Raw genomic sequence first — 14,260 nt, forward strand, 5'->3', positions numbered from 1 at the left:
TAATCTTTATTTTTAAATGCAATTAAACCCTTTTGTCTCAGAGATTTTTTGGACAGACAAGATGCGGCCCATTTCAGTCACAGTATCTTAAATGGGTTTTGTTGAGGGAGACTAGGGGGAATAGACTTGTGATCCTCTAGTCTTATAGTGCTAAGTTGTCTTAAGAGCTTAGTGCAGAACCATGAGATGTACACAGTTTGTGTCAAACAAAAAGCCTGTTCAGAAAATGGTAAGGGTTCCTTTTCTTGAATGACCCTTAATTCATACTGAAGGCAATGAATAGCCTTACCAGACATCAATCCAAGGAATAAAAACTAATGATACTCTTGGCACATCACTGAGAAAGAGAACATTAATGCAGTTTAATGAAATCCCAGACAGAAAGCCAAATGGCTTGTGCCTGACATGCATTGACGAAGTATGATGGGTCTCTTGCTGATTTATGTGCATGTGTGATCCAGATGAAGATGCAGATTTTAATTGAAAATAATGTGCATAAAGCAAAAAATTTACTGATGGAATGGCAGAGGTTGATGGAATCTAATTGGAGAAGTAAGTGAGTAAGAAAAAATAATTTTATTGCATATTTGTGCTGAGCTGCATAGACAGTTCAGCAATTAAATCACTAATCATACAAGAGCTGGCTGACCTAGGAGAGGAGCATTCTTATGCCTCAGCTGATTAGAAATTAAAATATCTTCTAAAAGATATAAAACATACAGAAGAAAATTTAATCCTTCCACTTAGAGTCTGAAGTCCTTTCTGCTGGGTCCTCAGGCTTTTTGTTTTATGGTGGAATCTTAGGGGCTGCCTTTCACATCTTATAATTAAACTTACTGTAATATTTTTGACTGTCAGAAAAAAGTTTTGCTTATTTCATTCACAGTAATTTATCCTCTGAGTCCAGTGCAGCTAACTATAGTGCAGGAGACAAAAGTTTGGTCAATATATGACATCCATCCATCACCTTCCTGAACACAATAAGCATAAATGGTACTGTGGCAATAGTACATTAGGAGGGTGTTTAGTTCCAAATCCACACCATTAATCAGAAAATTTGAAACTCGTATGTCCTCAGCTGAGAAATCTTCAATCTCTATTTTAATGTAAAGGCTGTAATTTTAGTTCAGGATTTTTCTGATTCAGTTAACTGATGTTGATAAGATGATGCCAGCTATGCTATGTGAGCACTGGAACAGTAATTAGAAGGTCCTATGCTTGCTGTGTCTGTACAGTACATACAGTCAGAGTTGATTTTTATTTTTATTTTTATTTTTATTTTATTTTATTTTATTTTTTTTTTTTTGTGTATTTCAGCTCTGACATATCTGAATCTGTAAATATTTGTAGTGAGGAAAATGGAGATGTTTTCCTTCCCCTCCCTCTTTTTTCTTGCTCCCCTCTCAAACAATGTGCTTTAGCCTTCTTGTCAGGGCATTCCTCTTTTGCACACCACTAATGCACACAAAGAGTTTGTGAAATTTTTAATGGAAAGCAACTACCTATCTGACCATTGGAATTAAGTAACTCAAAACATAATACTTCTTCCATTTGCCTTTCTTTTCAGAAAATCTTAATTTCTGCCAGAATAGTACTAAATTGACTGGAAGGTTGGCATAACATTCTGAAATTTCTGTATTCCTGTGATTCTGAAACACATAGCTAGTGTTTGGGTTATTTGAAAGGCACTTCAACAATTCATTCTCCATGTTTAGGACTGAATTCATTTTTATCCTTCAGTCCTTTCACATTGCAAAGCAATGCAAAGTGACACTAGCACTGGTGGGTTATAAAACATTTGAATGAATGGTGTTAATGCACATTTATACAAGTAGACATTTATGCTAATGCCCATTGGACATTAAAATGAAGTCTTGTCTTTTTTAAGCCTATAAAGAGACTTACTGTTCTCTAAATAGTCTGGAATCTCTCTTCCAAAATTTAATTTTAGTACCAGATCCTTCTTTTCTCAGGTTACTCAGTTCTAAAAATCATATATGTCTGTGACAAGGGTGTTTCTTTTCTTACTTTGATTATGAGGAACAGCACAGGGACAGTGAAGGCAAACTAAGAACATTAAGTGCTCAGGTAGAGTACATAGCAATGGATATTCATTAGACAGTCACTTTCAGTCCCAAGGTCTCTCTTGCTAATGTACTTTGTGTGAACTCTTCTTTGATGCTTATTGTTCTGAATTTATCCCATACCTTAACACAAACTTGTGTCTCAGCTACAACTACAGTATACCAAGAGTAAAGAAACAGTAAGATCACTACCTCAATGTCTGTTTTAGGAAGAATTTTCATATAGAATAAATGGAATTTCCAGCTGAAGTTTACCACAGTTTGCACTATTTGATTAGTTGTGGTAGAGACCTATAATTATCTCTTATTTAAGAAGACATATGGTTCCAACAGATGGTAAAGGGAAAAAAGCAAGTTAGATAAACACTGCTATTTGCACGAGGCTTTCTGATCTTTGGTTCTATTTTACAGTGAAGAGCATAGGCTCTGGCAAGATAGCATACTGTTCATTCAAGGAATGTCCACATCTTAAATTTCACTAAAATAGAAAAATTAACATGGCCTACAAGTGTTTAAGAAATTTGGCAACAGTAGAAGAAATTAGATGACACAGGAACTTAGTAAATGCACAAGTATTTTGTAGGAACTCTAAACAAGAAACATCTCTCTTTTGATATTAGAGATATTAGTGGGAATTTTGTATGCCAAATATCAGAAGGACAGTGTGTCTGGACAGGAAAATGTAGTCAACCACTAGACATATTGGGGTTATGTTTATGACAGTACTAACTGGGAAGATACATGCCATAGAAATGATTCAGATTACACACAGGTGGGATACAGGTAGTCCAGGCTGAGATTTTAATGACATTGCTATGTGTACCACTCAGTGACCCATCCTCACCATTGAGCTGTGGGAGAAGACTATGACTGTTTCTAATTTGCTTCAGAGCAAGGGCAGCAAGCTAATTTTACACTGCCTTCTTCTGTGATGCTCCAGCAGATGACTTTCTACTCAAGAAGATTAGGAAAGATCACAGGAACCGGTGACACAGCTTGGCTGCGTAGGTAGTAACATAAGGCCTGTGGGTAGAAAGGTATTGAAATGCTCAGAGCTCTTTCTCAAGTGAGTGTGTTGCAGTGCCCTTCATCTATCTGTGCACGAGCGACCGGGAGAATGAAACTGCATTTGAAGGAATGTGACATTTGCTTGTGTGGGAACCCAAACATATAGACTATGATATGTTTCTTGAGTCTGAATTAATCTGAGATATAAACGCTTCAGTGTGTGCTGTTATTCATAATGAAATGTTTGTGGTAAAGCTCTGTTTACAACTACAGCAGCTTGGTTTACCTGTGTTATTGAAGAGTATATCTTTCATTAAATCAGAGCTTAGCAGAACTCTAAATTTCCATTTATTTGAGCAGTAGTGTAATAATACTTTCCTCAGATGGCAAGAAAGATTCAGGATTTTTCTAGTAATTACCTTGTTTCCACTGCTATGGATGTAAAGGCATTAAGGAGGATAGTTTTGAAGTTATATTACTTTTCCATATGGATTTTTTTCTGACGCTGTAATCACTTCCTGTTCCTTTTTAGACCTCACACACAAAACTCAATAAAGAGCAAAGGCAGAATTCTGGAGAAGGCAGGATGTAAACCTGAAGTTGTCTTTCAAAAGGGCTGTCATATTGATATTCCCTGGAGCTGTGATTTTATATTTAGAATAACAAATATGACTTTGTTTTCTGTCCTGCTTAGGGGATAGAAAGTGATGTAATTTCTCCAGCAGCAGAGTGCTGGGACCTAGTCATCACATTTCCTACTTCCTTATTTTGAAAAATTACTGATTTGTCTTGCTTCTCTGGGCTAGTGAATAAAGGTGAGAATAAAGGTCAGGGTGAGTCCACTTTCTGATCATTCTTCTTCCAACCCCAGGATGAAGTGTTCTAAAAGTGGAGGTAATATAAATTTATAAGTATGGTATTTTCCCTCTGTAGTTTTCAGTAAAGCTACAGCTGACATGTTCTACAAGATTAATAGAAAAATTGTATGTGGGAAAAGGATCTAATACCAAGGCTTTCTTCATTCCTCTGGTCCCCCAGCGGGACCAGAAAGTAAAGCAAAGCAATGTAGTGATATCCATTCTACTTGTGCATGGTCTCTGTAGCTCTACAGCCAAGTACCTCTTCCTTTCTAACGGTTGATTTTTCTTTAGAAATTCTCTAAAATATATTGCCTTTCACCCATGGCTATTTTATCATCTAATGTGAAAATTTGGGTTAGGGACTGTGTTAGATAGTTGTGTGTTTGTAAGTCTTGATGAAATACAAAGAAACACAGCTCCATCATTTCTCAAAGGTCTCCTTATACTAAGGCTCCCAGGCAAGTCTGGGTCTCAGGCAGGGATGCCTACTGTCCTTGAAAAGGACTGTTGCTTAACATTTATTCCAGTTTCCTTCAGCAGTTACAGATAGCAGGAGGAAGCAAAATTGAAAATGCAATTATGGAAATAATTTAGCTGATGAGATTGGAGCATCCTAATGACTTATATGCCAAGCAGATTGCACAGACCTTAAAAACTATCCAATCCTATTGCTAGCAAACAGCAAGGATCCCCATGATTTCAATGGCTCTGAGGATTCATTCATCATCAAGTCTCCACTACAACAAGATATTGCCAGTTCAGAGTCTCTCCTTGACAGAAATCAGAGGTTGAGATATGCAAGTGTCATTATCAATTGAATTTGCCAAGGTGAAATATTACTGAACCTTCTCAAGCCATTTTCATAGACATTAAAAAAAAAATAAAAAAAATAATAATAAAAAAAGAGTGAGTACACAGTGATTAGAGTACAGAATATTTGAAGGTAAGAAAGGAGATAACTGAGGCATAACGAGAGCCAAAGTAGTAGAAGTAGGGGGTTAAAAAGGCTCAGAGTTGAAAAAGAAGAAACTGATGAAGCTGGAGAGGACAGTAGGAATAACTGGCCAGTGAAATCTGAGAGGAGATATATTCTATCTGCTTTGTGTACTAGGGTCTTAGAAAGGTCAAAGGACCTGTCCAATTTGAACACTATCTTCAGATGTTCTTCAGATCCTGGTGCTCTTTCTTGAGGATGTTAAACAGATTTGCTTATCCATTGCTAACTTACTAACTTATTAAATCCTACTCTTCCATCCAGCTCATCTCTATATACTCTGAGATATTATGGAAAGCTTATTTTGTAGGAGCTTTTTCATGTCTGCCACAGACAGCTCCCTATTCAAATTCCTTGCTCCTAGTGATGGTCCTCAGAACAGTGTAGTTTCTATTCTCACTAAGTTTGGCTGAAGATAAAACCTGAATTTGTTACTTAGCTATTTCACTTTGCGATATTTTGAAGGCTAATTTCATCCAAAGAAGAGAAGCAGTAAAGAAAAAGCCATTTAGGAAAAGGACATGGGAAACAAGATTCCTGTTGGTTTAAGGGACATAGCATAATTAGCTTTTGCTCAGTGAATTTTTGTGTCAGGAGGTGCATTTGTGCAGTAATTACTGCAAGATTAGTCTTTCCTTGTTGAATTTACCAGAACCTAGATATTTGAAATTGTGGAATAAAGAGCTAAACGAAGGTCAGTATAGTCTTAACTCAAGCTCTCACCAGGGATTCAGAGCCTCCAGCAGTTTCCATATACCACATGTGTTTTTCTTGGAGTGCATGTGGCCTGTGAGCAGTGCAGACATAACTCAAAGCTGTATGGGTAGGTGAGGTTTTGCTAGAAAGGGGTTTGGGAGAGTTTCAAGGTTCTCTCTCACCACCTTATGCTTTGTCCTGGAGGATGGAGGGAGATGTATGTGCACAGGTGTATATCTGCTCTGTCACAGAATCACAGAATCACAGAATCACAGAATCACAGAATGGCTAGGGTTAGAAGGGACCTCAAGGATCATGAAGCTCCAGCCCCCCTGTCACATGCAGGGCCACCAACCTCCCCATTTAATACTAGACCAGACTGCCCAGGGCCCCATCCAACCTGGCCTTGAACACTTCCAGGGATGGGGCATCCACAACCTCTCTGGGCAGCCTGTTCCAGCGCCTCACCACTCTCATAGCAAAGAATTTTCCCTTGACGTCTAACCTAAATCTTCCCTCCCTCAACTTAAAACTATTTCCCCCTGTCCTGCAGTTATCAACTCTTTCAAAGAGTTGATTCTCCTCCTGTTTGTAGGCTCCCTTTAGGTACTGAAAGGCTGCAATGAGGTCACCCCGCACCCTTCTTTTCTCCAGAATGAACAAGCCCAGCTCCCTCAGCCTGTCTTCATAGGGGAGTGTTCCAGTCCCCTGATCATCTTCGTGGCTCTCCTCTCCTATGTCTTCTTCTAGCAACCATAATCATAGGATTATAGTAGAGTAGCTTGAGTTTGAAGGGTCATCTAGTCCAACAAAGGTTGGACTATCAGGTCTCTGATGGATGTCAGCCATGGCAAATGCCAGCCTTCTTGCTACTGTGTCTGTTAGCTGACAAGTTTGTGCATTTAGGACAACGTAACTGTCAGAAAGCTTCCCAAGAACAAGGAGAAATCTGCAAAAGTTACTTTGCAAAAGTTACTGGGATGATGGTGATGTTTTTGTGGAATAGGCTACGGATACGTCTGTCTGGCTTGGAACCACTTCTTTTGAGTGAAAAAAGCTTTAGTATGGTCATGCAGCCAGGTATACACTGCCATGCATTAATGCTTGCTGAATGTTAAAGACCAAAAGCTATATGTGAGCACAGTGAGGTGGTGGGTAGTGTGTTTCAGCAGTGATGACAATAGGTCACCTTCACTAAATGCAGATTTTTGCAAGCACAGCATGTCGGCTCTCATTCATTGCTGGTGAAAATAGAGAGTTGGATAGAATGGTGGTGACTGATGAAAAAATCATGTTTTGTAGCAGAGAATTTCCTCTATCAAACAGTGTAATTCTCTTTTTATATGTAGGAGTTTCCATGGAAATAAATTGAAGGCGTTACTTTTGGAGTGACCCACATAGATCTGTTCTTAAACTAAGCAATTTTTGGCACTGTATTTTATCTGCATGTGTTTGATTTTGACCTTTCCAGCAAGAGAAATGTCTCTTTATGCCACCTTGCAAATCTGGCTCCTAAAGCAGTTACACACTAGCAATGGTCTGTGCAGAAGTGCATTTGAAAAGTAAATGACATTAAACTTTCCATCTTAGAAGAGTAGCGGTATATCAATATCCAAATCAAATAACATAAAGCTCCCTTTGTCTGCCAGATAGGAATAAGAATGCATTATAACCCTAATATGATTTTTGCAGTGTCTCTAATATGATGAGGTTTAAATTAAAATAAATACGACTGCATGCTTTGAAGGGCTAATCAGGCTGAAATGTTCTAGCCTAATGGGTGTAACATCAGGAAATAAATGTGTATTTCTCTAGGCTGCTTGGACTTTATCAGAAGTACTTGGAAGGCTATGTGATGGGAAGGCAATAGCAAGGTGAAACACTTTGTCACACGGGTGTTCTTGGTGAAAGTCGTTAATAGGAAAATGATTTCAGTGTAGTTTGTGTTGACATCCCCGTGGTCCTGATAATTGATTAGCAGAAGTCTTACTGCTTTTTAATGAACTCTTTCCCACTGACCCTTTTCATTGACTTATTTATTTATTTATTTATTTATTTAGAGAAGGTACTTCTTTGTCTGCAGTGTTCCCGTTCCATCAGACAAGCATCACAAAACCTAATGATTACAATTGATTATAATGTCAAGGCTCCATTCACTTATCTATTGTGACATTTAGTTCGTTCGTTCATCCTTTCTTTTCTTTTCTTCCTTTTTTTCTTTCTTTTTTTCTTTCTTTTTTTCTTTCTTTTTTTCTTTCTTTCTTTTTTTCTTTCTTTCTTTCTTTCTTTCTTTCTTTCTTTCTTTCTTTCTTTCTTTCTTTCTTTCTTTCTCTCTTTCTTTCTTTCTTTCTTTCTTAGCCCTTCTTTTCTATTTTTTTCACCTTAAACATACCTTACCCTTGGAAATTTTTAGTCCTTTGTCAGTATCAACTCAGTATCTTCTGATTGCAAATTATGTATCTTCTGATTGCAAATATGCACGTGAAACAAAGCAGTAGCTTTAGCAAAGCAGAATTGACCAGCCCTGATTTGAAACTCCTGACAAACCAGCGGTCCCTAAGACTCTGACCTGGATTTTTTTCCTACCCCAGATCATAGGCTCAAAACAATAGGCTCTGCAGATCCAAATGTCCAAAAGTTACTTTTCTGAGATACTGTCATTCTTTTTAAAAAGCGTGTGCTTGCTGGCTTCCTGACAAGATCTGTCTCTCTCTGAGGTACTGATTCTGGTACACCTTTTTTAAACACATCTCATCAGTAGAGTTACAAATTACCACTCACTAAAGAATTAAATTTCAGGCTCATCCTGAGCTGAAAGCTGTAAAATGATGGAAGTGACTGAAAGTAAATTTTGCAAGTTGTTGCTCAGTGTCAATGGAAGTAGCATTAACAAGTTATTCAAGTTAACTGCCAAGACCGAAGTGGAAAGAACCTCACTCTGGTGCTAAGCTGCTCATTAGGTAAGCACACAAATATCACAGACTCCTGTGGATGAACTCATCAAGGCAAACGTTGTTGCCTTCAGTGTAATTTTGAAAGCTAAGCAAGTCATGCTCTGTTCTTGTCAGTGAAAGAAGAATTAAGAAACAGTGGAATTCAGGTGAAAATTAGAATTCTTTTCATTATAAAATCTTTCATCCTTTTTTGTCGTATGCCCAGTGTCTGAAAACCCATGGGTTCCTGTGTAGTCATAGTATCTTAAAACCCACAGGTTCTTCTGTAGCCAGAAAAAACTGCATACAGTGGAGGAATTCAAAGTTAGGAGGGGTTAATTCTACCTGTGTATCTGTGAAACTTATTTGTTCTCATGTGACATAACAGCACAAACAGATGAAAACTTTGACTGTCTGAAAACAATGGGAAGAAGCTTAGGCTTGTGGTTCTTGAATTCCTTCATTCAGTCTGTTTTGTGTGGGCCAACTTGGAATCTCTCACGTGGGCCAATGGCCTGTGGGATTTCACAGGACTTTCATCAAGTTAAATGAAATGTACTTCTATTCTTTTTCTATAATTTCAACCAAGATGCCTCTGCACTTTGGGCTTCCTCATTTGAAATGTGCTATTAGCTGTTGTTTTCCCTCCCGGATAGTGACTTCTAGAAGCACCACAGGTAGCAAGGAAGTTCCCTTTTCTGAAATATGCTCACTGTAGACAAAAATTGAAGTATTTCAGGTGAGCACCCATAGCTCATGCTTCTGAAGATTCCCTGGGGAACATAAGACGCTTTAGGTTTCATTAGAAATAAAGTTGGGGTAAATGCTGACACAGGTTTAGCTGTTCTCACTTTGAAATCCAACCTGCCTGGTTGTGTTTAACATTTGTTTCTTTTAATACTGTGATTGGAAACCTGCAACAACCTGCTCCATTAACATTAATTATTGAGAATGCAAGTGTTTAATTATGAGTTATAATAAAACTGGCCTAAATAATCATGAAGTGAAAGCATAAGAGAGAAAATAGTCTCCCTACAGAAATCATACCAGCAGTCTGTCTGTGTTTTGTGCAGGTGATTCCAGCCTTTGCTCTGCCTGTGTGCATGAAAACAACGTTTACAGCAGAATATTTCAGATTTTGTACAGGAACGAAGAGATCATTCTTAATGAATCAATGAACTTCAGAGTACATCTGCTTCTGGATGGCGAAAGGGTGAGTTGTCTTGGGATGTCCATAAAAAACAGGAGGGTTGGGATTCCTCATACCTGACTTTAAGTGTCCATCACATAAATGCCTCCACTGATCTATATGCTGTCACAGGTCTCATCAGTATAAGTAATAGAGGTGAGTACATGAGTTACCTGACCTACTGTCAGCATCTGCATTAGGAGATCCGGTACTCATCATATATATACATATATATATATATATATATGCTGATGAAGGTGCTTGGAATAATTTGTTTAGATGCAAGTGCCTACACTGTTAACATCTATATTAGGACAGTTAGAACCTGGGCTCTGTGCCTATTATCAAATATAGTCTACACCATGGCTTTCTAGTGGAATAATGTGTTGATATCCTGCAGTGTGTCAGTGAATCAGAAACTCAAACTCAAGTGTGTCTACTATAATTTGTCATTTGTGCACTAGATCACCTATTCTACATCTGCATAGATCAATCTCACCTGACAAAGTCTTCTGCATCTTGCTTCTCCCCTTATCATATATTACTATTACCTTTTTACTATTTACTATTATTTTACTATTTTACTATTACTATTACTTTTCCCTTGTGACTGTTCTTATGCCCAGCAGCCACAATATTGTGACCAAGTTGCCCAATCCCTTTCCATCAAAGTTCTCTTAGCTTTTGTTATCACTGCTCCAGACAGCAGGAATGTATGTTGTTACAGCTTACTGTCCCTATTGCCTTCCTGTTGTGACAACTCCCTCAAGCCAAGCACCCACACAAATGAAGTACATGATCTGAAGCACTCATCCTGTGAGGGATATCTGACTTCCTCTTATTGATCAGAAACCAATGTCTCCCAGTGTTTTTCCCTGTATCTTAGAGTTACAAGACAGGAATAATGTTAGAGTACAATTTTTCCAGAATTTTACACAGAAGCAGGAGAAAGATTCATTCGAGCATGACAACTGATTGTGGCCAATGTGCCATTTCTGTGTTTTGCCTGCACGACTGGTACAGAGTATATGGCATGAGGATCTTCTGTCAGTGATAATGAGAAGAACTACATCAGTTATTTTTTGTCAGATCAGCTTGCTGTCAAAAACAGTTGAATAGTCCCATTAGTTGAACAGCCAGCATGAATCGTGTGCTGTGTATTGGGCCAGAGATGCTCAATGGACCTTTATTGTGTAACTTTGAACATAAAGATATTTAAAATTTCTATTTGCACTCATTCCAACCCATATGTACTTGGATTATATAGAGATCTAAATTAAAATGGGTAAAGAAACTAATTTAAACTTATTTCTCATATTCCATTTCCTTCTCCCTTTTTTTTATTTCATCGTAAGTTGTGATCAATTTATTGCCCCCTTGAATTGTTGTTTGAATGCTTGCAAGAAAAAAATATTAAATGTATTAATGTTTGTTTGACAAATGTTCCAACATTTTAAAATGAATGTTAATTTTATACTTCCACAGTGGAACATCTCTGATTAAGCATCCCACCCCTCAAATTACAGCAGTTTCCACTCTGTTAAGCAGCAATGATTTTTGATGATGTTTGCATTAATATTCAGAAGAGCTGTGCACCTCACAAAATTGAAGAAATAATCCCACTAGATTCCTCACAGTTAAAACTCATCCTGAATCTTCTGTCCCATGTTCATCACGCTCACCTTTATAGAGGAGGCTCCTTGGGAAAAAGATAACTGCCCAATTCTGTGTTTGCACAGAGAGATTTTATAAAGAGAAAAGTTCCTTATCTCTGTATGATGGCTGTTTTGACTTTTTGAGTGTGTAGAATATGATGATTAACAGGTTTCTTGGCCCCAAATGAGCTGCTGAAGATAGTCTAAAGAATCAAATGCAAAAAAGTAAAGGTTTGTAAAACTTTCTGCCTTAGGTGGTTAGCAAAATTCACTTCTTAATGTTCCTAGGCCTCGGATTTATGCTGTGTTATTTAATCCTCCAGGATTGTAAAAATTCAGTATAAATACGGGAGGAAGCAAAGAGTGCTGCTTAACAGGGCACCATGCTCAGAAGACTCCTGTTGGTGATTCTTTGATTCTATGATTCTATTATATTTGCAACTACTGCTGAGAGACAGTATTGCATAGTGTTGCATGTCTGTCAATATGATATGTCTGATGCAATTCTTGCAATGTAGCTTTGTGGAACTACATATAGGTCAGTGCATTCTATTTATTACTTAATTTATTTAATACACAATAGATGCCAGCTGTATTTAAATCTGTTTACTGCTGTGGTATTTATTTTTGATTGAGGGTGAAGCATTTGTTTGCTGCTTTTTTGTCTAAGTCAACGATACGGTAAATATACAAGATAGTTAGGCTGCAAAATGGGGGTATTGAGTTTATATGCTCCAAGTCATTTCTGCTGCCAGAGCTGATGCTATCGAATATTACATCAAGGAAGCAGTATGCCTTCTTCTCATGGTGCTAGAGTAGTTCTGTTGATGAGATAGGCTCAATTAAAAAAAAAAAAAAAAAAAAAAAGACAAAAAAAAAAAAAAGACAGGAAAATAGAAAATAGCCATGTGCATGTTAAGATTAGATTATTTGCTACTGTTTTATTTCTGCACAGCCCAGATGAATACTCAAATTTTTGTCTGATGTTATATGGAAGAAACCTCAATTATCCATCTAGAACTGACTCTTAAACGTACTTTCACCATTTAAATGGTGCTGTAAAACTGTATTGAATGCCTTTATCTATGTCATCCCAGAATGCAGTACTCTTTGAATTTGAAACAATTTTGCAGACTTTGTTGTTACAGAGAAGCTTAACTTTCTTTCAATCTTGCTAAAGAAGGAGCTCTGCCTTTTTTTATCAAGCTGTAGAACAAGTAACTTGCCTCCTTGCTTGCTGGCTCAGTTGGAGAACAATTTAGTAGCTGATGGAAGAAAGAATGAGGCATGCTGGAACATAACAGTACTTGTAGAATTTGTACTTTCCAGAAATGTAAGTGAGATGAGACAGCCAGATCATTCAGACTGACATCCTGGATAAACTGTTAAATATTATGAAAGTACATCACAACAGTTGTGGAAACTTCATTTATAGAGTTGCTCTTAGGAAATAAATCAAGGAAATAACCATAAACCTGAAAAAAATAAAATTCAAATTTGAAATGATGCATTTGATTCAAGACTGCTTCAAGAGAAATATGAATATGTTAGTTTGCATATACGCTTTACTGCATGAAATGCTTCTGTTTTTCATATACAAAACTTTTTACTGAATAGATTCCAAAGAGTATTTAATAAAATACATTTCCTTACGAATGTATTCTTTTGGTGAGGAGAGAGTCAGAGGGTAGAAAAGAGCCTGAATTCTGGACAGTGTTTCCTGGAGTATTTTGTGCTCTCAGCCAAATATGTTGTGTTTTTTTTTCACAAGCTAGGCCAAGGTTGGAGTACCAGGGGAATTACTGGACTCAGTCAGTCCAGTAATGAAGAACTTTCTATGAGATACAAGTGAGCGTTACAAGGAACTACTGGGCAACATTAGACTGATGTGAACAATTTAAATTTTTGTATTTCCACAAAGGTATTTATCTATCTCCTCTTCCATCAGTTGAAATTTTAATCATTAACACAACTTTTCAAAAAACACCAAAAGACCCTTCTCAGTGTATCTAGGAGCACCAATCCTTGGCTTAGACACTCAAACATGAATTATATTTCAGAGAACTTTTTCAGGCTAATTTGTTAAGTATGCTCATTTAAAATCTTAAATCTTCAGAGAAAAACGAAAACAAAAAGACAACAACAAAACTGATGGTATGTCAAACTTTTGGACAACTATGCATTCTGTAGATGATAAATGTGGAAATAACCATAACAGTCCCAGTAGTACTAAGAAAAACAATGATTGTTTCCTTTGAAGACAATATTATTACATACTGACAAATGATAGTGTCTCTTCTGTATGGGAAAGACATTTCAATTTTTCTCTTGTAAAGGACCTAATGCTGCTATGGTTCTAATACATGAAAATAAGTAAAGCACAAGAAAATCAGGAGAATTAAAGTGATACAGTAACTTTCATCGTATAACTTTTATACTGTCATGTCTAAGAGTTGGATTGGCTTGTAGATAATGTGTGTACATGGAGAAAAGAGATTTAGACATTCAACCTATACATAAGCATTTTAATGTTATTTTCTCCTGAAGATTTCTATTATTTTAAATTCGTAGCCCAATTTTCACTAGCTTTATAATTTAAACCTCCAATATACAAAGGAAAATGTGTTATCTCTGTAGTGAGTACTGTGATATGATTATATGTGGGTTTTGCACTGTGCTGAGCAATCTGATTTCAATATAGTTGTGGAACTAAAAATAAAGTTGCTCAGTTGCAGCTTAATGCATGATCCTGCGCAGAAATGAATATCTCTAAGTCTCTCAGATACCTACTCATTGCCTGAAGGTGTTCTAGGCAAATGTTTCTAGCCTGCTATATCTGAA

At 37.1% G+C, this 14,260-nt stretch overlaps 1 protein-coding gene across 1 annotated transcript in view; it reads left to right on the forward strand.

The window, feature by feature from the left end:
• FAM135B (family with sequence similarity 135 member B) overlaps nucleotides 1-14,260 on the forward strand; it is a gene marked incomplete at both ends in the record, with an annotated part of 120,339 nt that overhangs the window by 50,737 nt on the left and 55,342 nt on the right. The window contains one exon of the mRNA XM_079533365.1: nucleotides 9,649-9,788. Within this exon, the coding sequence (XP_079389491.1) occupies nucleotides 9,649-9,788 (140 nt within the window). The remainder of the gene's footprint in view (nucleotides 1-9,648; nucleotides 9,789-14,260) is intronic.

This window comes from Tetrao urogallus (genome assembly GCF_951394365.1).
Source record: "Tetrao urogallus genome assembly, chromosome: 3".
Classification (NCBI taxonomy): domain Eukaryota; kingdom Metazoa; phylum Chordata; class Aves; order Galliformes; family Phasianidae; genus Tetrao; species Tetrao urogallus.